This window comes from Chlamydotis macqueenii, chromosome 12 (assembly GCF_036417535.1).
Source record: "Chlamydotis macqueenii isolate bChlMac1 chromosome 12, bChlMac1.mat, whole genome shotgun sequence".
In the NCBI taxonomy this organism is placed as follows: Eukaryota; Metazoa; Chordata; class Aves; order Otidiformes; family Otididae; genus Chlamydotis; species Chlamydotis macqueenii.
The window spans coordinates 18,823,883-18,848,686 of NC_141567.1; the positions used below are offsets into that span (position 1 = coordinate 18,823,883).

At 42.2% G+C, this 24,804-nt stretch overlaps 1 protein-coding gene across 16 annotated transcripts; it reads right to left on the reverse strand.

The window, feature by feature from the left end:
- Window positions 1–4,431: 4,431 nt before the first annotated feature.
- Window positions 4,432–24,511, reverse strand: TPM1 (tropomyosin 1). Of its 16 annotated transcripts, none has more exons than XM_086757588.1 (10): window positions 24,191–24,484; window positions 23,479–23,604; window positions 23,174–23,299; window positions 16,715–16,848; window positions 15,343–15,460; window positions 14,818–14,888; window positions 13,926–14,001; window positions 13,306–13,368; window positions 12,977–13,046; window positions 4,432–5,379 (listed from the first exon to the last, which is right to left on the reverse strand). In XM_086757588.1, exons 1-10 carry the CDS (start codon window positions 24,302–24,304, stop codon window positions 5,297–5,299), a joined length of 981 nt encoding a protein of 326 aa, XP_086613714.1. In that variant the 5' UTR covers window positions 24,305–24,484; the 3' UTR covers window positions 4,432–5,296. The 16 variants fall into 16 exon arrangements, with proteins under 16 accessions (XP_086613714.1, XP_086613718.1, XP_086613717.1 ...); XM_086757580.1 differs by lacking the exons at window positions 4,432–5,379; window positions 23,174–23,299 and adding exons at window positions 9,912–10,119; window positions 11,611–11,689 and having other exon boundaries at window positions 24,191–24,474; XM_086757579.1 differs by lacking the exons at window positions 4,432–5,379; window positions 23,479–23,604 and adding exons at window positions 9,912–10,119; window positions 11,611–11,689 and having other exon boundaries at window positions 24,191–24,470.
- Between the last annotated feature and the right edge of the window lie 293 nt (window positions 24,512–24,804).

Consider the following 24,804-nt stretch of genomic DNA (forward strand, 5'->3'; position numbering starts at 1 on the left):
AGGATTAATTCTTCTGTAGATCACCTTCATGCTGTCTGTACCCTCCTTCCTGGCCCTTAGCCCATGTGCACAATTCTATCTTACCGTTTCCCTTTTAGCTGCTTTCTTGCCTAGTTAATCTTCTAGATACATTTTTTTTTTCTGGACAGCCTGCACAAATTACATCATCTCTTTAGTGTATTTTATAGTTCACATGTGTACAATAAACAAATAAGGAAGTAGTACAGCAATCTAGACTGAGAGGAAAGTCTGGCAGGCTTCTCCTTGCTGGCTACAGAAAACCATAATCCAGGAAAGATTTTGAAGCATTTTTCCCAGCCTATTTCTCCAACTAGGATTCTTGTCAAGAGAAACATGCCAACTATTGGTGGACCTGCAAAGAAATGCTCTGTTTTTAAACTGGAAACTCACATGGATCTCCATGTTAGTATCAATACAAATGTATCCTAAGCAAATTAAAACAACTTACCAGAGCTTTAGAGTTTTACTTTCCTGATTATTCTTTCACAAATTCTACTGCAGAGACACCAGACCTGCATGATTTTCCTTCATGGCACAGACAACTATCACTAGGTGTTAGGTCTTTGCACCTTTTATAAAGAGAAACACTATTTGCCATGAGCTTTGTCTGTGACAGATCACACGGGCACTTCCTTGACATTTCGGGCAAAAAATGAAATCAACATCAATGAAAGGAATAATCTCGAGAAGCAGATAATGGCCAAGCTCTGGAATAGAAGGCATTCAAAATACTTTGCAGGATCATGGCCCCAAACATATTTCATCCCTTTATACCCATGATCCCTATATACGTCCTGTACACAAAAGAGAGAAATGTTCCCTCAATCATGCATATCAGTATGTTATGACATGTGGCACTGGCAGCTGCACCTAGGTCTGCAGGAAGACACTTTTTTTTTTTTTTTTTCAATGAAAAAGATGCTGTTTGATCTTTATCCAGCCATTCCCCAAACCAGCAAAGAGACAGGAAGAAATCAGTGCTGAGGTGTCCTTAAAGGCCATAATATTCAAATCCAAAATACTACGTAACATCACTTCAGTGCATTATGAGTCAAGAAATAAAAAATGGGAAGGAATAGGGGTTTTTTTATGTCTGTAAGACTTCTATCTGCTTCTGTTTCCCATTTGTTTCTGCTCTCATATAAATGAGCTAACTGGGACATCTAGATTGCTCACTAAGCTGCTGTCGTTGTGAGGAGCATCCTGCATTTACGCAATTCTCAGCAACAGATTACAAATTGGCAAGGCTATGACTTATACAAAATTAGATAGGTTCACAACTGAAGCCAAGAAGATTATGTAAACTTGTACAGATTTTCCATACCTTGGAAAGAATACAACACACACTCAAGAAAGTAAGTTACAAAGCTTCCCTCTATGAAACGGAACTATTCTTGTGTATATTTTCCAAAAAACTGCATGAAGATAAAAAGCATTATCCTTGTTTTCTCTACTGCTTTGACCTTTTTGCTGCAATTCTCACTTCATCTTCCACTGATGCTCCTGTTTTATTATTAAAAAACTCAGAAATTAAAAAAAAAAACACCAAAATGAACACCTGAGGAAAAAACCCACTATTTTCCCAAATGTTGAGCCATGTAAAAAGTATTTCCCCCTCTCCTTGTTTTCAAATGTTTTAGTTGGCTCATCACTTTCTTCTTTTACTGTGACTAACAGACATTACCGCAGTCATAGATAGCCCAGTGTAACAGATATTCCTACAATGTTAACAGTATAGCAATTATATATACACACACACACACACACACACAGATTCAGAGTTCTCCCTCAGGTGCTAGAGCTCTGACAGGCAGTGCTCTATAGGTGCAGGCTACTGCTTTAGCCTTGTTTCTTCAAGAAAAGGGACTTATATGTCATTCTTATCTGTGTCTCTCATCCCATTCAACAACTCAAACTGATTGACTAGTTCTGACCACACAGAACTAACAGGAAATTGACATTTCTGCAACTTTTGTGAATGTAACAAACCATTAAGATATAAAGAACATGCCTGTGAGCGTCCTGATGCAAGGAAAGGCACACCCTGGAGCATGCCTTGCATACTATTAGACAGAGAAAACCCATGAGAGAGCGAAAGACCACACAAATGTCTCAGTATCTGGAAAAAAATTCATTGCAAGTTTACGACCAGCCACAAGACATGAACCTGCAAGAAGGCAGGCGGTGCTCTCAGAGCTACTCATTTCATTGAGAGAGGACAACTCACAAAACAATCAAGACAATTACATAGCATGGCTGCACAATAATGGTGTATTTCAAACTGTCAAATGTGCTTTTGCATTGAAGAAAAGGGTGAGTAGCTCTCCAAACCAAGACACACATCTTGAGGAATGCTGAATGATGCAGAGTTCTGTAATTTAACAAATTTTTAGAGTTAGCATTTTGGGCAAGGAAGTTGCAAGAGGGAGAAATTCCCATTTGTTTGGAACGGGGTTACATCAGAGCCCCATTTGTTCACTTTTACAAACCAGTGCTTTCTAGCTTCACTCAGTGTTGTCTGATTAGCCACTGCATGCAAAGAATCCATAGCGAGTAGCGGCTTATGACACACGGTAGAAACAGATTTTCCTGCTCCAACAAATACATCCATATGCCTATTCAGGTGTCTGTTGCTAGTCAGAAAAAAAAAAAGCCAGTCGGTGTGATTCACCATTATGTTCACTGCTCCCTTCAGCTCTCCTTGGAACTGGAAAACTTTGACTTACCTATTACAAAGCTTTATGGATGAATCTGCAACAACGCACTTTGGGGAAGTCTATTCTACAAACAGATTTTTTTCAGATGAATTCTCATCTCCTTGCTTGCACATGCTTGCCCTATTAATGGTGACATGATCTCATTAAGAGACACTAAAACCACAGCCTTCTCCTTACCTTTACACACAATAAGAGGTGAATTCAGATTCCCTAAACCACAAAGCATTTTGTGGTCTCCTGGAAAGCAAGCAATTTTAAACAGCAAACAAAGAGTCTAACCTCACTCAGACACATTGTTTAGGACCAAGACTATGGGACCATAAAAGTGATGCAGTGAAGCAGGCAGCACGCTCAGTTGTGCAAGACTCACGGCCAGCTGCCAGGAACTCCTCGGTTCGGCTCCCAGCACAGTCTCCGACTCTCTGGGTGGCCTTGGGCCCTACCCTGCAAACTACCACCCCGCACAGCACTTCCTACTGGAAGCAGCCCTACTGACTGCAGCAGCGCCACTCAAAGCCATGAGCGCATGCAGGCTTGAACTCTCAGAGCCCAGTTACCTGACGTTTCATCCTTGTGCTAAGGAAGAAGAAAGAGATTAGAATAACTTACCTCTGCACAACTGTTATTTGGAACGTTAGACTGTCAGCCTCAGTACGAGCTTAAGGCACTGTCAGAGCCTTGTAATATGTATTTTACTTCCCAAAAACACTTAAAAGGAAGCATAAAGCCAGGGATCTCATCCCTTCCATTCAGGGTGAACTGGCAGCAGCCAACGAATCATGCGAAAGCTTGTAGTGTTACTAAGAACTCTTCTTTACAATACAATCACAAAAAGCCAGAGACTCACACCAGTACATCCTTCCATCCTTCCCCTCCCACTCCCATTTAACCTGCAATTATTTTGTATTACTTTACCCTTTCACCACTACAACAGCTGCTGAGAAAGTCACTGGTTTTCAGTTGCTTGCTAAGGGTCCACTAATGGAGATTCTTTGATGATCCGGAAGGTTATCTATATCTGTTTCCTACTGAGGTCCTTACTGCCTGAAAGATGGATAGCATCAGCTTTCAGCAATATACTATAGAAAAAGAAGGAATAAGAATTATTTTTGAAGTTCTGAACTTGCTCACTGACAGATCTCATAATTCAAATAAAAATACCTACACATGGAGAAATTAGCAATCAGTAGTGAAAAGTTGGGTGAAAGGATCTCTCATGAACTTGACACATCTTCTCACTGTATCAAAGTAAATTAATACATGTTAACAGGTAAGATACACAACTACATGGCACTGTTCCCAAGAGCATGGTGTTTAGGGCTCATTTCCTGCAGATGTCTATGGGAGTTTTGCAGTGATCTTAGCGTAAACAACACAACGCGTTCAACAAAAAATACTTCTGGAAAGCTCTATCATCCGTTAGGGGACTGTTGCATTCTACACCCATCTGGGAACACAAGCAAGTGATGGGGGCAGGTTCTTGCAATATGGGTCCCTCTCAGCAGCTGCAGATTCACCTCAGTCCAACCCACTGCATTTTACTGCACTTTTATATATCAGCCTAACCGCACAGAAGAGACTGAAAGCCAATGTGTTAACAGCATATCCCAATGAGAGGCAGTGCACACGTGTATTTTATATAGCGATACACAGAAAGCTCATGTGATGAAAAACAAATCACAGCAGAGCAACGTTTACAAAATGTCCTAAAATGTGCATTTTATTCCATATCATTATACAATGTTTACATACAGGTATACTTTTAAAACTGCTCAAAGAAAGTGTGAAAAAAAAGTGAGGCAAATATCGGTTTATAAATTCCTCCCCCTCCCCCAAATACACACAAATAAAATACATTTTAAACCAATCTCTTCCAAATTTAGGTTTTCTCCTGAATTTATTGAATCTTTCACTTCAAGATGAAAAATACAATCGAATGAATACTCAAGGTGAAATGCTGACCTACACTTCTGTATTGAGTTGCAAGAACACAATTTAAAACCTCCAGAAGCCTTCACTTTTCTCTGTTGCTTAAACACCTTCATTTTATTGAAGTAGAAGGCACAGAAAGTCCAAATCCTCACAGATCAATAAAATTCTCATAAGAATAAGTTACTGTGCTGGAAAATTCCTGACTTGTCTGATATCAAACAAAAGACTTCAGTAGAATCTTTTGCTCAAAATAGCACCATTTCCACCTGATCTCTCTTGAACATGAATCATTCCTCTTGTTAAAAATTGTAGTTGGCACTTGAGGTGGGACACTTTCTGCCACAGCCAAGATTCTTCAAAAGACTAAGCATGCTGAATTGCTGAACTCTCTACAAAGTGTAGGTAACATTTTTTGTTGGGAAATGGCACATTTAAACCATAATGTAATATAGCTTAACCCGCATACGGCTTGCCCATTCTGGTGTTTCCCTGACCCCTGCCTGATAATTTAGCAGATGTTCTTGTGACTGTGGTGAAACTAAAATAAAGACATGTTTATGGGGCTTCACGGCAAGCAGGTGTAAAAAATAATAAAACAAATAATGTGGTTGCTGCTAAGAAGGTTTTCACATGTTGTTTAACTCCAGTAAAGTTTGATCCAGCATCTGATGCATACTAAGGTTTTCTTCTTTGGCATGCGCCACTTTCTCTGTTGTGGGATTAGAAAATTAAGACATGAATAGCAGTTCTTTGGAGGCACTGATTCTTAGAACATGAAGGCATGCAATCATTATTTCTATTGAAGGGTTTAGAAAGTTAAGAAATGTGCATGCTCATAAATACTGATGTCCCCAGACAACAGAACCAGAGAGAACTCCAAATTAATAAAACAAACGGCAAGTAATGCAAGTTTAGAACTGTTTACAGCTGCATTTGTTAAGAAAATGCACTGCCAACAGAAACATAATTCTTGCATGTTCTGGAAGTTCTTTCCCTATAGGAATGTGGGATGGGGAATGCCTTTTTTTTTTTTTTTTTTTTTTTAACGTAGGTCAATAAAGAAAACAAGTTCTTTGCAGGCCCATACTTCAAGTTTCATGTAATTCAGAATTTGCAAAGAACAAAAAAATTAAAACTAATATCTTCTTCAGTGAAGTGACCTTTAAGAAATTTATTTCTTCTAGAAAATAAATACCATTGAAGTTAGTAGCTTTATGTTGCATGCACACTTTTATAGGACAGTCACTTAATACGCTTATTTGATACAATAAATGAGCACAATGTTTTAGAGCTGCATCCTACCAGAATCCAGTAATAGTAACTTCATACTAACGCAAGCATACCTTTAAACTGACCGAGTATTTTCAGATGGAGCTCCCATTCCTAGTTTGTTTATTTATTTATTTAATTTTAAAGTCAAATACAAGCCCAATTCATAGTAATGCACAATTATTGCATTAAAGTCTCCAGATTAAAAAAAAAAAATAAAATTCAACAGCTATAAGTATCCTTTATATTGGTTTTGAAATATGGAAATACGAATCATGGTGAACATTTTTCCTCTCATCCACCTTCTAGTTAAAATCTCAGGGCCAATTCATGATGTCAGGCAAACTGCCACATGTCCCTCAGCAAGGCAGGCTGACACTTTTTGGATACAGTTAGCTAAATGACTGAAGCAGAAAGGAGCTATGCACGCGAAAGAGCTTAGTGCTCCTCAAAGTACGTGTGCATACAGATAATGAAAAGCCTCATCCAGAAGAAGCATTTTCATTTTTTCCAACAGAAACTGAAAATTTCATCCATTAATTTACCACAGAATCAATAGCCTGAAAAAAATCAGTTTCTAGATTTCTTGCTTATTTCTACATTTACTGATTCATTCTTAAGGAAATTTGGAAATAGCAGTCTTTAAACAACTTAAAGGTATAGTCACACTACAGTTTAATCCTCATTCAATGCCAGCTTTAGTTCATTAGTTAGGCGACTGTTTTGCTCAAGTTGCTGGTAGAGTTGGTCTGTACAGGCAGCAAGCAGGTTAGAAGGGAAAAAAGAGGCAGAATGAAGACAGATTAGACAGAGAAAACAGTTAAGTAAGAGTTAAAAAACCGTCACACCACAGACAGTTCAGTAACATACAGAGAAACGTTTTACCTTTGTTTCTAGAACTCTAATAATTAAATAGCTACTCCAAGGAACAGCTATTATAACCTATGAAGCACTCGCTAAGACTCCTGTGGTGGGAAACAGCTGTGAGACAGGTAAGTGGAAGCAGAAATGGAAGAACTCCAGCTATATTCCTAGAAAAACCAAGTCCTGCTTTAATCTTTATGTACAGTGTGTGGAAGATCTGAGTGCCATTCTTCTTTGTAAGCTATTTAAGATGTGCTGGAACCTCATCTGTCAGTGGAGAGAAAGCAACTGCATCAAAACCAGGGTAAGCAGGCAGGAGTAGCCCACTACCACTAGGTCTGACGCAGCCCGTACTCCTTTCCTGGGGAAGCTGACAGCTGAAATGGTATTTTTGGTAGGAAAACATATCTCTGTTATTAGTATCAACACACTTTGATACTTGTAAATTGTCCAGTTGTACTTTGTAAGAAAACAAACCCAAACATTTGGTGAAAATGAAATGGAAGCATGAAAAGCTGTGTTACTCCAATACAGCAAACGGAGAGGACGGTTCACATTCACGGTCAAAGAGAACAGCCACAGCTATGTTGTGACAGTGCATTTAGCGAGAGTTGTTCTGCAGAGTGACAGAATGTTCCATGATGGTTTTTGACCGTCTTGTTTTCTCAGTTGTCCATATTCTTGTTAATAGGCTAGATCCAAACTGCACTCCTGACCTCTTGATCCCAGATTATTCCCCTACAGGAAATGACTGTTTCTGGTTCTTTTCCACAAGCTTCCTAACAGCTTCCACAGAAATCCTCTTCCCTTGCAGGCTCTGGACACAGCACCGGCAAAGCTGTGCAGTTAGCTGGTCTGCAGGACATACTTGTGCGGTGAGTGGCAACTCCTCACAGCTTCCTCCCCCGCCCAAACTCCAACAGCCAGCTCAGTAAAACCAGGGCACATTTCAGAGCTCTGACCCTGGACCGCTAACAACTGAGTCTTATCTCTCTTATCAGGATAATGTCAAATATAAATAAAAAAAAATACCAAAACCGCAGAGTAACTAAAATTTCACTTTGTTTGGCAAAGTGTATTTGTTATTCAAACATGACAACACTATTTGAACTAAGAACTTGATGCTTACCTTCATCACAGAAAACTCCTCTCTTTAATTGAGGCAGAGATTTACACTACTTCTCAACATCCAAAACGAGACTAAAACCCCCAGGTAAAGCACAGAAAGCATTTACGGAGTATCCAGTCAGCCCTTGATTACTCACAGGCAGTCTGTCTAGGTTGCGATTTAGCACAGAGGTAGAGCCAAGGGCTGGCTCTGTAGGCAGGCACCTTTGGCCAAGCAGGGAGTTCAAGCTCTGGTGTAGACCTGGTGAGGCTCAGTCTCAGCACAGCAGAGAGCCCAGGCAATTGAGACATCACAGCCAGCCTTGCGCTCCTGTCAACAAGCCTCAAGTACATGACTAACTACACATGGCCAGACCTTGTGGGGTGTACAACGTAACGCACAGGTCAGGTCCAACAGTGACCAGAGAGCTGAAACAGGCTGCAGTCAGAAACCACAACAGCTTTGTGGAGTCAAGATCAGTGAAGCAAGGCCAGCTAGGAATTATGTATGCAGCTACCTGAATTATCTGCACTGCACTGCCCATTTCCAGTACTCTGTCCAGTAATTCATCACCCTACAGTACAAAGAGGTGATTACGCATGTTTGAAGGAAAAGGGAAGATTTAAATACTGATGTTCAAAACTACTGTGTTAAAAATTACCAGGTTCCTACACTGGATTGTGCTTTTTTTTTTTTTTTTTTTACTTCAGAAACAACAGTATTGCAAGGAATTTAGGGGAAAAACACCACCGCTGACACAATAAACCAAAACACACAATAGATTAAGGGGCTGGAGTTGCTGTAGCGTAAGTCAACAAGAAGCCACATTTACATTGTTCTACAAGCTAAAAACTAAAACTCAGCTACAGTATGATGAGTTTATTTAGCTGTGGTGACTTAGGAACTTTTGCAATACATACAGTGACAGACATAATCGGAAATCAATCCAGTTTAAACTGATTCACTTTAATGTGAACTGGAAAATAATTTCTTTCATTGTGAAGACAATGAAGTTAAAATAATACAATAAACTCTCTAGTTGAGAAAAACAGTACAAAAAAAGCAAGATGTCAGCATTTAATGCTTCATCCTTAATTAGAGACTGCCAAATCAGCTGGAAGTCTATGTTTAGGCTTTCAAACCTGAAATCTGTATGTTTCACTTTGCAGGAGAATAATGTCATTATTAGTGTAATGATGACATTTTTCCTACTCCAATTCTGAAACATTTCTCATGAGTCTGCAACTCAAACTCGCAAGTCTGAGCTAAGCACAAGAGCGGAAAGCTACTGAAATCTCCCTGCTGAACTCCCAATCCTATCATGCCACTTCAAGAGAAGTATACTGTTAAAGAAAGAAAGAAAGAAAAAAAAAAAAAAAAAGTGTGCAAGCAACATCTTTGCTGAGTCATTGAGGTGTGAAAGAGGGGAAAACTTTTTTACAAGACATTTAAAGGACTATGCTTGGGTGAAAAAAAGAATTTAAAGTTTTTAGTATTGCCCCTTTAAATCTGTCTGAAGCTAACAAACACACACATTTAGAGAAAGACAGGAATGTCTTCAGCATCGAGCTAGGAGAAAATTTCAGAATTTAAGCGAAAAATCTGGTGTCAAGGACGTAAGCACTCTCTCAGCCATGCTCCCATGGTCAAGTGACCCCAATAAAGTAGTGTCCTTGCAGATTTTGGCCTAACAACAAATGAAAAAAAAAACCCAAAAAACCAACCTCATTACATCTATTTGTCATTTTATCTGCATCAGATTTTGAGAAAGACTAAGATTGTAACTGGTCAGTTTTGACCTCAAAATACCAAGGGTAGCATTCTCATCCCATAGACTGCTATCACTGGCTTTGCATTGTCAACATTCAAGCAGAAGTGTTTGCAGAAAAAAAATAGAAACACAAAAAAAAATTAAATCTCTAATGGCAAAAAAAGCTTTTTTTATTAATAACTGAAATAGTTATTTAAATAAATAAAAGGCAAGGGCATAGCAAAAGGGATACAGCTGGCATGTTTATTTTACACTGAGAGATGTAGAGTTTCTGTACAGCAGAGCACAAACAGCATGTTCTGAGACAGGTGCTAGAGGAATAGAGTCAACTAAGCTGTAAGACAGGACAATGAACCAATGAAACATCCAAAGCTTGGAAAGATGTTTTATCCAACCCGATGAAGATGTCTTTGGAGAAGTGAAGCAAAGAAAATTATCTGCATGAAAAGAAAAAGTGAGATAAGGTAGGAAATAAAAAGGTGCAGTAAAGACTTTCAAAAAAGCAGCAACAGCACAGGAGAACTCAGCGTGCCAAGACAACTACTTAAGAAACACCACACCATGCTGGGACTGGAATGCTACAGTAATGTCCTCATGTACCTCATGAGGTACAGTAGGACAGTAATGTCCTCATGTAAAATGTAGAGTACATTTTACAGTCTGTTTTCCATTTAGAAATAACCCAAATTGAAGAAATACTGTAATCTCTGTAGACAGAGATGGAAAAAAGAAATCCATGTGCTTGATAAGCCACTGAACAAAAGCATACATTGAGGGGTGGGAGGAATTTAAAAAAAAAAATTAGAAATAAAAATCAAAGCATACAAAGCAGATCCCTACTAAGAAGTTGGGAGAGATAGGAAGTAATGAACAGATATAGGGATGAAAAAAAAAGCAAAGAAAAGACATGTAAAATATGCATGCATGTAAAATACATTTCAAGCTCTGAGCAAAGCTTATGCCTTGCTGAAAACATACCAGCTTCCAAAAAGAAATGCTGGGACTAACCATAGCCCCTCACAAGCACTTGAGAGCCTCAGCTCTTCCTCTTTCCCATGTCAACTGTACAGGGTTCATGCAAGTGGAAGGTATGAGCATGGGAAGGTGGATTTAGCATAGTTGACCTCTGTTCACAATTTTAGGCTGATGGAAGAAGAGCCAGTTTGTATCAAACACTGCATGGACTAGTCAAATCTTACAGGTGATCACTCCTGCTTTCCTGCCACCTAATACACTCTATTTTTCTCCTTCTGACTAAAGTTGGTACTGTCACATTTTTGGTATATGCAAATTAAATGACTACTACCCTCCACAAAATATGCAGAAGCAACCTACAATTCAGTTTTCACTTCTATGGGTTTAAATTACAAAGTATTTTTAATCAATTTCCATGCTTGTAATTTAGTGATAACTGAAATTTTCAGAGCAGTTAAGGAAACTTAGATAAACACTTTCCACTGTCATTAATAGAGAACACAGATAAATCTGAATTTCTTTGAAGCTTTTCTACGAACTTTGCCAGAGAAAAATTGTGACAGCAGAAGAATACACTCTGAATGCAACATGTATCAAGGGAATCTTCTTTGGTAAACTGAACATGATGGGCCTTGAACAGAGGTGAACGGAGAGGATAAATGCAGAGCTACAAAAGGCAACCACAAGATGCAAGGATTGCAGATCAAGAATGAAAGAGTAAACACAAGCTTATTAGGCAGCTTACAAAATCACCATGAGTATTTACCAGGCTAGGCACAACACTCACCCACACTCTGCCACGGTAAAGAAATTGTTCATGGTATTTTGTACACCTAGTCTCGCTAAAGGAATGCGCCTCCCGCTACAGAGGGAGTATAATTTCACAAGGCCGGAACCGTGCAATCAATGAGGGCAGGGAAGCAGGTGCAGGCACAAGCTGGGAAGACATTTACATGGAAGTCATATCGTTGAGAGCGTGGTCCAGCTCCTCACTGATGGCTTTGTACTTCAGTTTCTGAGCATATAGCTCATCTAACATTCCCCCAAGGGTAGGCAGAGGTGTGCAAGGAAACGGAGCATGATCACAGGATGGAAGGTCAAGGTGGTGGCATGGGATACCATCCAGAAGCCATAGGAAAGGGGAAAAGCGCACAGAAAGAGGTGTTGCAACAGACAAAACAAAACAAAAATTACAAAATTAGAGAAGATTAAAAAAAAAATTCTAGAGTGAATAGTTTTATGTGACAAGTTCATTAACTGCACTGCCAGTGGGGCAGCCTGTGATACAGAGAAAATGAAGGAAACAAAGTGCACAAGGAAAGCAAAATTCATGTTTTGCTGCTCTGGATTTTTGTTTTAACGCATATTAAGGAGGGCACACAGGAGCTACGGATGAAAGATGCAAAAATTGCACTCGAGGAGGAAGCTACCATTTATTTTCTACCTTTTGTTATTTTTTTGAAACCACTCTGGTTTATGTGATGTCATAAACTATGTCTCTTACAGCGATTTCTGTTCCTTCTAAACACCTACCTTTCTTCTCTGCTTCCTTCCTAAGTCAGAGATCATAAATTTTCAGCAGCTACCTAGATAATTCATACCTTTTATGCAGAAGCTAGCCTACCATGCCAAGCAATCAAGCTTCTTAAAATCCTAGACTTAGTTTAACACATTTAAATAGTAAACTCCATATGACTTCTAATTACAAAGCACTACTGAATTATTTTCTCCAGAGGGAGAAAGCACATTCTACTATAGTTCTGAAATATTTATCAAAACCATAAAACAAACTCTCTGAAGTTAAATAAGCTGTCCTTCTGGTTATGTATACAATCCATTAGCTTTACTGAAAAATAGCAACTGGTCTGTGTCACAAAATGCCTGCCATAACCCATACTTACTGCAGTAATAAATTATGTTAGCTTGCTACATTCCTAATTATTACAAACATAACACAGCTCTTCATCAGCTTTTTAGTAAGACAATAATATTTATTATCTAATCACTTACCCTATACATTTATACACCTCCAAGAAGAAGAGTATACAGCAAAAAAATGAAAGGAGTCTTGAGAACATGAGAAAAAAGAACAGGCAAGAGCAAAACACTGTTCACCTAAAGCATTTATGTCATTAATACATTTCAACTAGAAAATATTTTGCCTATTTTACGGTTTAAGGAGACCTATTTGTATAAGGCAGGAGAAGTTAGATGAGTAGAATTGGGTACTGAAAAAAAAAAAACCAAACAAAACCACAAACAACAGGAGAACAAGAGATCTGTGTTTCTATAGTAAGTGAGAAAAACAAAACCTCATACCTTCTAGGTCATCAATGCTCTTCTCCAGCTTGGTTACTGACCTCTCAGCAAATTCAGCACGGGTCTCAGCCTGAAGTTGAGACAAATACAGACTACTTTAGGAGACACATACCTAGTACTTATGAACAGAGGAGCAACAATTCAAATGAGGAAAAAAGTACAATGAGAGGACGCAAATAACAATGCGACGCTAGTTTTTAGGAGATACATTTAACACTAAGCTGTCTCCAAAATGACATGCTCATCCTTAAAGCATCAAAGTAGTGTTTGTATTAAAAGAATCAAAGTTGCATTGAAAGAACTGTTGTAAAGAACAGCTGTAATTTTACCTCCTTCAGTTTGTCAGTCAGGACTTTAATCTCCTCTTCATATTTGTCTTCTTTCTGTGAGTACTGTAATTAGAAAGAGGATTACTGATATTAGACCAGGTATTCTAAAAACACAAAAAAGTACACCACATTCGAGACTCTCTTCTAATAGATCAACTGTATACAAGAAATTAATACAGGTATAACTAAATGAATTCTGCTTACCAGACTGTGGTAATATACAGTTTATTACAAGAGCCGAACTTCCCTTGAGTTATATTCCAGTGCTCCACAGTGGGAACTTCAAGCAGAAATTAGTACTACAGTTTTAAAGAGGAGTGGCATTTGGAAAAATTTAAAGTTAGCATACATGTGCCATTTTAAGGGACATTCTATAAATAGTATTTAATCCTGTCAGACTACTTAACAGAACATGTGGTCAAATAATATTGACCTATTTGGAACTAGAAGGAACACTAGGTTCTGACAAGAGCCAAATTTGAATTGAGTAGCAAGTCCAAATGCTTCTGCTGACAATGGCCTTGCTGAAGTGCTGTGAAGTCATCAGCATATAAAGAAAATCCCACAGGCCAATCCAGATGACAACGTAAGGGACATTCTCACGTAAGCTTCTAGCCTACCTTCTCAGCCTGAGCCTCCAGTGACTTCAGGTTGTTGGTCACAGTTTTCAACTCCTCTTCAAGCTCAGCACATTTGCTGTTATTTCGGAAGGAAGGCAGGAAAGGGGCGGATGGAAGTTTCAGTCAAGCAAAAGAAACAGGAGAAAATAGGGGGAAAAGATAGAGAAAAATGAAAACAATTACAGAGCAAAAGAACAGCCTCAAAAGCAGCTGAATCCATCACAGACTGAAAGCAACTCTTTATGATGCCAAATTCCATTTCAAATATACATTAAGATGACGAACAGACAAATTATCTACAGCCCTTGGCTTACACAGAAATATTTACATAGCCTTTACACGTGAGACAGTTCAGCTTCTTTTTGGCTGCACAAGAGATCAGTTTTAAAGGTAAAAATGAATAAATAAACAAAAAGAGACCAAAGAAAACCACCGAAGCAAGATGCAAAGAGAATAAAGAGCGCAGTGAGGACTTATTTGTTACTACTGAGTGAGCTAACCGGCTATGGAAGCTGAAAGACTTGGGTTGCAGTTAAACCTAAAAACTGTTTATTAGTATCAGTACCTTATCCTCTGCAGCCATTAATGCTTTCAAGGTTTGATCCATTATTCTTAACTGTTCTTCCAGCTGTCGGACTTGGCTGTTAGTGAACACATGAAATGCACAAAAGCCATTCACAAAATCAGTGTGCAGGTACAGCATGCAGTGACAAAACACACGCGCACACACATATGAACACATTTACTTTGGCATTGACCATTTATTTCCACTATTAGAGTAGATGAGCAAAACATAGCTTCGAGCTGAACACACAGTGTACTGCCAACGTTCCATGCTGTTATAGTTGTCTTGTAGCACCTCAAACACATCTCGGGGCAGTTCAACACCTACCTTTCTGATAGCTCAGCACGCTCCTCAGCCCGCTCCAGGTCACTCTCAATGATCACAAGCTTACGAGCCACCTACAAGAAAAGGCAAACGGCAATCAGAAATATTACATTGCTGCAGCACATGTCACAAGAACCTACAAAGCAGGGAGTTGGGCCTCCTTCCATTTTTTTTGGTCAACATGTGAGTTTTGATTATGTGACATCTTCATTATTCATTTGAGTTTTTGTAATCTGACATTTTTCAAGGCTTCTCTTTCAAACACCAAAAGGCAACTTAAAAATATTTTTCTCCCTAAGAAACCAGGGAATACTCTCAACCATTTTAGTGCAAAGAGTATGTATCTCCTCCACCCCTGAGGTATCCGGGTGCCCATTTTGCCCATTTTTCCTCCCACAGCTGCAAAGAATTATGTTTGTGATCTTTTGAACTTAAAAGGCAAAGGGGAAAAGAAAACAAAAAACAAAGATAATTACAGGCACAGCCTAAAGGGCTTTAGAAACAGATGACCTGCACTCCAGAACTAACCTCTTCATACTTGCGGTCAGCCTCTTCAGCAATGTGCTTAGCTTCTTTAAGCTGGATCTCTTGGATTTCCATCTTCTCTTCATCCTTCTGGGCTCTATTTTCAATGACCTTCATTCCTCTGAAAGACGCGAAAAACAGGAAATGCAAGGTTTGGGGCTTGCCAATTTATCTCCAGCTCTACTACTACTGGAGTGCAACTTTCAGACAGTATTAAGGTGAAACGTGTATGAAGCACATCAGATACTTGATTCTTTGCACCATAGATCTAATCCTGCGCATTCAGAAGTTCAGAGGAAAGAAGCATATCTCAGGAAAAAAGAAAATGTAATTTGTTTAGCTCTTACCACAGTTCAGCTGTAGTATTCTTTTTCATTTTAAATTAAGGCAAACTGATCTTGTAGAAAGGTAAATAAAGGGTCTTGCTTCTAAAGACCTAGTAAAATAACTAAAGACATCTGTGCTTTTAGACTCATCATCAAACAGCATGTTACAATCCCTGCTGCACTGACAGACTTTATGTCTATGGGCGAAACAGATTCCCGTGAGTTTTGCCATGTCAGAGCCCTAGAGCACTGAAGCTCGCTGTGCTCCGCATGAGCAAAATTTAACTCCTTCATAACAGGAAAAATTGCATATTGCCCCTTCCATGCATGTTTGACCCAAATTCTCTTAACTATTTCACAATGTACTGCAGTCTCAGGCGCTTCCCCTTTCAACAGGCTGCATCATTAGTGAGGCAGAAACAAGATATGCAGAACACACAGGATTCTTTCTCAATAAAAGGTACTATCACAGATATAAAATACCATTTGTAGAAGTAAAAGAGAAGGTCTTCCAAAGCCACAAATCTTGAGTTCCTAACTTATATTAAGCACTTCTGGAAATCCTAGGCTACACTGAAAGAATTATCACGCTCTCTCTCCTTTGCTCACCTTCATGTACCAATCTGGCCAACAGAAGACCCAAAGCCTCTTTGAGCGCTTTGCTATTCTCCAGGTGAGATTTTCTACCCACAATGAAATCAAGAATCACCCGACAGCACAAGAGTACACATCACCCTCAGAAAGTTGTCATCCAAGTAAAAGAAATCTGGACTGGGCCAAGCAGTTTTCCCAGGATGTGGCATGATACATCAAAAGCCCTACCCCACTTAAATCTTATCTTTACAACTGAGACACGAAAAAGAATTCAAGCCTACACATTTTGGACATCCCTACAGACAAGCTGTAACTAAAGTCTATGTAGACAAAGGAAGAGTGGATTACACATGTTCAGAGACATAGGAGTGATTTAATTTATTTCCCTAACCCACACCCTTGTAATTATCATCTTTGTCATAAGGCTAACTCCATTCAAGAGGGGCCCCACCTACCTTTCACTCTCATCTGCAGCCTTCTCGGCCTCCTCCAGCTTCTGCAGGGCAGTAGCCAAGCGCTCCTGAGCCCGATCCAACTCTTCCTCAACCAGCTGGATGCGTCTGTTCAGAGAAGCTACTTCACTCTCAGCCTAAGCACAGGAAGAATAGAAATTAACGCATAGTAAGGCACACATCACCTCTTGTAAAATGTTAACCCATACACCTGCTAGTGCCATTTAACAGCACTTCAGTAATTTCTTATTCCATCTACTAAAAAGCCCATATGCAGAGATGCACATGCCTTCATTGAATTGTGAAGTTATTGCTTAATGAAGGAAAGAGTGATTAATGCTTCCTTTAAGTGAAGCGCATTAAGGACTGTATAATTTGTACTAGGAAGAACTCCACTGGAAGAACTGTGTATTGATCCCCAAATATTTTCTGTTATTGTACTTGGAAACATTAACCAATAAGAGTCTCCCCCCTTCTTTCTTTTAAAAATAAAATCAACACAAACCAATTACCCGATTCTTCTATGTTACCCCAAATCCTGTATTTATGACCTTCTGCCATATTTTGATAAGAGTCGTCCCAATATTTCCTTGAGTTCCATAAGAAGGGTTCAGCACAAACACGCAAAAATACACCTAGATCAGCATTTGCAATGAGACAGCTGACACAGAAAGAGTATGAGAGAATTTAGGAAATGCCCGAATACCCACAAGTTTTGTTTACAGGCAAGCTATGCAAGAGCTGACAAAGAAGGCACCAGCAGAGGCTACATCTCAGGAAGGCCCTGGTACAGGCAACAATTGATCAAAGTACCTGTGGGTTTTTTTTCCCCCCATACTGCCATCCTCAAACTTCCCCCAGATTTGCCTTTCTTCCATTACCTCTTCACTTAATGTTCTGTATAACAGCTGCAACTCATCCTGCCTCTTACCATTACAAGCTTTTACTTCTGACTTTCTCAAACCTATACTTGCTTAAGCTGCAGAGTAAGTTCTATAACAGCCTTCTTGCAGTAACCTCATTATTACTTTATTTCTTTCAAAAGGATATTAAATGCAAAATATATATAAAAAGGTCATTACTCTAAAAAGTTAATTACTTCCAAAAATAACAGTTACTTTTAATTAATACTGAAAACAATCTTGCTATACATAAGTACACCTCTGAATTTCCTATGATGTTTAGTTGGGGGCCAGAGGGTGGAACCAATCCTCTATAAAGCAGATAGCAAAAGTATCAGTTTTGTACTTTCGCTTGTAATTATAAATTTAAGGAACTGTTATTTGTTGCTTTCAGTAACCAGAGGCAACTCGATACAGCTGGCCACAGCTAAAATTTTGTTGTTTGTAGCGCAAGTAAGAATAACTTAAATGCCAGATAAGTAAAGCAACCTTTGACATAACAGTAACATTGTCCCACTAGAATGACTGGAAGTAACACATAAACAGGGAAGCAAATATATATTTGAATATTAATGAGTATTGGCAGCAAACATGTAGAGCCAGGAGTAGGAGAAACTTCATCCTTAGAGATCCACAATAACCCAAACAGAAAATCTGGAGCTACGTAATCATTGCATTTTCAGACTTCTGGCTTTAAACAGTAAGAATCTGAACATTTCGTAAATGTTACCTTTGGGAAATTCGTAATGTTACAAGTTAATTATTATCATGTCAAGACTCCTCATCATGATAAGAGCATACAATATGCTTAGAAAACACCGAGTGACCAAAGTTCAAGTTTTCACTTCCTGCTCCAGTAACTCAGTAAGGGTTTACCACCCAGCCTTATATGGCCCAAGTTACTCTTCTGCGGAGCAGGACTTCTCTCCTTATATGGCAAGGAAGGAACAAACCCCAGTGACATTAAGGGGCACTCCCACAGCTAACAGACAAACATAACCTTCTGCGTTTTTGCCATAGCACTTATACACCACATATTTTTACAATGAGCAATGACGTGGATAAGTTACCATCGGGTGTTAATTATTACTGTTGTAAGATCCTGTCTTCCAGAAGAAGGAAGAAAAATGCATTCTGAAAATGCAATTACAAACAGCCCCTTGAGATGCATGCACTCAAAACAGAAGATATTCTTTTTTTAAGGCAATGGCTGCTAGTCACACTCTTTAAACTTTCAACAATCTGGTTTAACAATCAAAAGCAGTAAGCTGTGATATGTTTTGGCCACAGGCTTCAGCTTTTTCATTGTTTGCCTATCTGTACCTTGCACAGGAAGAAAAAAACAAACCCAAAACCACCCTAGCTGGTCACATGCTATACATGTTAAGGCATTACACTAAGGAAAGGGTTAGATCGCACCTCAGCTTGCTTGCCGCAGTGTTCTCAAAGCCTCCCTTGAGCATACAAAAATACAGCTGCGACAATTAAAAAAAAATAAATCCATAAATCCATACATAGCTAGCATTATAGAAGAGGCATAGGTCTCATGCCTGTGAGCTCAGCTTTCTGCCTTTATTCACCCCAGCACTGAGCCGTCCAAACAAAAACTCCAAAAACCTGTAAACGTACTCTGCAGAATTCCATGTAATCTGCTTAAATCAACTCTGGGGAAGAGACAAACGTTAACCTTAAGGATCCTAAACCTTATAGCAATGTGGCTGAGCTCTAACAGGAAGATTTCCCCAGTATGCTTTAATCACTCCACCAGTGCTATTCCTTCTGCCACAGAAGGTAACAGCAAAGCCTCTCATTTTAATGGGAATTCCTTACTAAGTTGTTTAGAACAATACATGTTACTGAAAGTAGGAAAAGTGTTGTCCTTTACTCCACAAAGCTTGGAAAATGAGTACAGCTTTTTTTAAAGACAGACACGCTTATGAAACAAATTAATGACTGTGACATGATCCCTCACTGGGAAAAAAAAAAAAAAGATACATGAAGTGATTTGCAAGAATGCAGCAGTTACACAAGCATAAGGAGCCATATTTTGCTTCTTCGGAAGATCACCTGCAAGTAATCAGAAGGCTCTTCCCTTTGAACTTCCTGCCCAGAATGTGCAGAAAGCCCCATATTGTAAAGAAACCAAATAATCTCCATTTATTCTATTGTAATAAAGTACATTAATAAGAAATTTCTTCTTCTGCATCACTTTTATGCAATAGTGAAGACACTAAAACCGTCGCAAGGGACACTATATGTTTTATAGCAAGTAACACTAAGTTACAGCAGCTGGAATTCCCCAAGGTCAGTAGCAAGGCAAACAACAGCCCTATCAGTTTTTTTCTGTAACTGCCACCCGTAACTACATCTCTCTGCTATGTGAGTCTGTGCTGCTCACACCTGAGATCGTCTCTGCCCAAAACCATGCCTACTGTTCCTCTTCCATCTTAGCCAGGGGTTTTGATGAGCTAAATATCCTACAGATATATAGCGACAGGCCATACGATCACATTGCTGTGGTGTTTTCCGGTACTGTGGGTAAGTACTCAGACGCAGCCATCTCAGGTTCAGTCACAAGTACATAACGCCTTAACAGCTAGCACACTGACTTTCCACAGCTGAACTCATCTAGATGGGATAAACAAACAAGTGGCATTCAAAAAAAAAAAAATTAAAATCCTAGAAGCTTGCTCAGAACCTAATAGAAAGCACCCAATCTCGAACATCTCGCCTCAGTTCAACCTCATTCCAGCTCAGCGTTTTGCTGCTGGCCAGCACACCTACTGCAGCCTACTCAGGCACCGCAGCTTCCCCTGCCCCACGCACCGCTCAGGTTACCGAGCCGGAGAGCGCAGCACCGCAGGCCAAAGACCACAGCGACCCGCTCTGCACCTGCGGCCCCGGGCCTGCCCGCCAGGAACGGCGGCCTCCGCCTGCAGCGCGGGGAGGGGAGGGGCCGCGGCGGCGGCAGGTAACCATTTTGTCGGAGATGGCGGCGAAGGAGGCAGCCGCCCGAGCCGTTCGCCGGGGAGCTGCGAGGGTCAGCCGCGCCCCGGGACCCAGGCCCGGTGCCACTGCCCACGGCCGGGCCGGGCCGAGCGGGGTGCCCTACCTCTTCCCGCAGGGCCCGCTCCTGGTCCACCTCCCGCTGCAGCCGGCCCGCCCGCTCCTCGGCGGTGTCCGCCTGCTCCTGCAGGCTCCGGATCTTCCTCCGCACGGCCTCCAGCGAGCTCATCGCCGCCATACCCGCGTCTGGCCCGGCCTGCACCGCCTCCCTCCGCCCCAGCCCCGGAAGTCCCCCCGCGCCGCACCGCACCGGGGCGGGGCTGCCGGCACCGAGAGGGGAGCGGCGCGGCACACCGCCGGGGCGGGCACAGAGGCAGGTCCCGGGGCGAGGCCGGCCCCAGCCGGGACAGGGCTCTGCGGCAGGGCCGTACCAGGCGGGGCCGGGCCGGGCCGTGGAGAAGCAGGGGGGCGGCGGCCGTCGCCAGGTGGGAGCTGTAGCGCGGCAGCGCCCCCTGGCGGCGCAGCGCGCGCGGGCTGCCGCGGGCCGTCCCGGAATCGGGGCCGAGGCTGAGGCCAGGATCCCCCCTTCCCCCCCCCAAAACCGCCCCAGGAAGAGCGTAATAAAATGACACCGAGCGACCTGCCCCCGCCGGCTGCTGCTGCAGCACCTGACCTAGCTCCTGAGACACGGGGAGGGGAAAGAGAGCTGCGGCTGCCCCCTCCCAGGTGAGGTGGCGCAAGGGACGTGCCCGGCTTTTGCGCGGTGAGTCACAGCAGCGGGGGAGGGTTTCCTCATCCCCCTCTGCAAGGCGAGTCCACTCCGGGGAGCCGGCACTCCCTCCCCTGCCCGTGTCTTTTTTCCTAAGGCTTGGAACTATCCAAACTAGTAGGGCAAATACTAGGTCAACTGCAGTGCCCCCAAGAAATTCTGCCAAAAAAGAAAGACATCCTTAAGATGTCAGACATATTCCATGCATACCATTACATCCAGCATTTTCCTTGATGAAAACAAGCCAGACACTCGCCTACCCTCTGCCTGAGGGATGACTGCAAATAAAATTGCCCTCAACTAGCTTCCAAACGCTGTTTTCCAGCAAAGGAAAATGGCATTGGGATTGGTTAGGAAGACCTTTCATTTTGAAAAGGGACTCTAGTAGCATTTCTCCTGCCTTCATCCTAGGCGAGCTATTTCCAAATAGTCTGCATACTTTTCCTTATAAGGAATATCTCCCCTGGATCTATATGCGGTTCCTTTGAACAAGTTAAATAAACGTCCTGCTAGGAAACTGCCTCTCATCTATGCAGCCCTACACAGAAGACGACAGACATCTGATCCACATTATCCACAGAACACCTCTCTCCCTTCCTATGCATGCTAAGGTTTAAGTTCTTGAGTTCTCTTTCAAAGCTATGCAACTTAATTGCCATACTAAAGTTAAAGCATTCTTATCCTTTGTTCACTTTAGAAGTAAAATAAGATGAGAGTATGTCGTCCTTCATGCAAAGTTGGTTTTTGTAACATTCCCCCTTTAGAAGTATCCTTCCTCCCCCTGAAATACTTTGCTTGCTTCATCTGTGGCAACTCCTCTTTTTATTATGTCTTTGAGGTTAATTTTTAAAGCTGAGTTGTAGGAAAAGAATGATCATTGCTTTGGAAATACTGTGGTTTCACCCAATCCTGTAATTCAGACCTGAGACTGACTTAGAGAGAACTGTACAGCAACAGCCGTAAAGACCTGAACCTTAACTGCAGAGACAATAAACTCGCATGGTTCCATGCACGCAATACATTAAATGCATGTCAGGGGCAGACAGGTGGGTGGGATGAGGGCCTGGGAGAGGCACAAGCTCTTGCATTATTACCATATAAAGTGCTGAGCTATATATATCCCCCAGCTTGCTCCCAGGATCCCTGTCCTCTGAACTGCAAACCTAGCAAGTATCATCTTCCGGCCAATTTTCTCTCACACGAGACTGAACTTTTATTTGACAAGTGGAACAGTTCCAGTCATTTCCAGGAAAAAAAAACCAAACAAACAAAAAAAACCAAAACAACTAGGAGAGGATCTTTTATCTCGGGGACCAGCGAGTGAGCTGCGAGTATCTAGCACCAGTTCTAATATACACATACCTAGGGACAGCTCTCTTGAAGACAGAACTAGCAGCCCTTGCTCTTCTGGATCTCCCTCTCCTGGATCTACTTGCTATTAACTCTCTGATTCTGCTTCGCTATCAAGATAGCATTGTTCCAGGCTGAGCCGTTTTCACCTCAACAGACAATCCACCCTCTCTTTACCTTCACTTCTAGAGCAGCAAGTACACATGAAAAGCACGTGCCTAGTGAGCAGAAACCCAATCAAATGCCTCTGATAGTGTGCAAACCTCATGCAAGGAGGCAGTGCTGTGGTTCCCACCTCCCTGCCCAGGAGGTGCCTGGACCCTACCCTCAGCAAAGCCTCAGAGCGTTGCTTGGCAGGAGTCCTGGCTGTCCTGTGCAGAGGGAGTGTGTGGTTTCTGTACTTGGGTGGTGGCGAAAGGGATGAGGGTAACTTACATCTGTGGCCTTTTTGTCAGCCAGTTCCAACTTTTCCTGTGCATCTTTAAGGGACTCGGAGTATTTGTCCAGCTCATCCTCAGTGCCCTTCAGCTTCTTTTGTAGAGCCACCAGCTCGTCCTCCAGCTGTGATACGGGTGGAAAGTGGTGGAGAGGGGAGGGCAGGCAGGAAAAGGTGCAGCAGGCAACGTGACCGTGCAAAGGGAGAAGTGCGAGTGCAGAAGAGACAGAAAAGGACAGACGGACAGAGAGAAAGAGAAGGAGAGACAGTTAGATTCTCTTTGCTTGTGGCAACGGCACGATACCTTGGCAGCATTCTCCTCTGCGGAGAGGAGGCTATCCTCAGACTTGTGTAGCTCCTCCAGCACTTGGTCCCTTGCATCCTCCGTCACATGCAATTGCTTTTCCAATTGCACAATGTCATCCTCTAACTAGGTGCACAAGAGGAAATATAATGTACACATATGTTTCTCCCTGGGCTTAGAAAAGTGGGAAATTAATTTTTAAATCCCTTCCCCTTCCTCCCTCCTCCCTCGGGATCTCCCAGAAACGTGCAACCAATATGACCCCCTCCTCCAAACGAATAAAGCCCCAGGTATAAAGGAGGGGGGTTGGAGAAGGCCAGGAAAATGGGACAGACATCTGGAAGGGGGAGGGAGCAGCTGGAATGGGACAAGTCTGCTGGGTGGTGCTGGAAGGGGCAAACACAGCTTTAAGTGTCCTTTACCAAATCGCAGCACGTCTAACCAGGAACTCAAGGCAGACTTTCCCAGCCGTACCCCTGTGACAAAGGCACAGAGGCCATGCGGCTCTCCCAGGGCCCCGCTACCCAGCCGGGGTGCCGGGGGCGGGGGGAACGACTTTCTCCTCGCCGGGCCCTCGGAACCCCCAGCCAGGGGCTGCCAGGGCGAAGCTCTGCCAGTTCAACCAGTTCTGCGGGGGGGGGGGGGAGAGAGAGAAGACGTCTGGAAAGGCTTGCGCGCCCGCGCTGGCCGCGCCCGGGCCCCCAGTGCAGACCTGCTTGCTTCTATCCTCCGCTGCCTTCTTGTCCGCTTCGGCTTGCTCGGCTCTGTCCAAGGCATTCTCCTTGTCCAGTTTCAGCATCTGCATCTTCTTCTTGATGGCATCCATGGCGGCGGTGGGCTAGGGCGCGTCCCCGCGCGAACTGCAGCCGAAAGCAAAACTCGAAAAGCTGCCGGACAATTCCGAGTCCGAGACCCAGCCGCGGCCCCCGAGGGAGCTGCGGGGCTGTGGGGCTGGTCCGTGCGGGACGGGGCGCGGGCGGAGTGCGAGCGGCGGGCAGGCAGCGCCTCACGGATATGTACTTTCCCAGGGGGCTGACTGCATTCCTCAAGACATCCAATACTTTTTTGGAAAGGGCTTTTTTTTTTTTTTTTTCTTTCCCTCCCTCCTCCTTTCGTCCCTACCCCTTTCCCTCACTCCCCCCTGGCTTTTTGCGGAGGCTCAGCGCTCCCATTCGCTGCTGCCTGCCATTTGACCGTAGATATGACTATATATGGGATGCGATGGGCGAGGTAAGGCGGGGGAGCAATTTGTTCCCATTTCCAAATAGGCAGGACGGGACTTTTCGCTGCTACTCCTGGGAGGGGAAAAAAAAAAAAAAAAAAAAA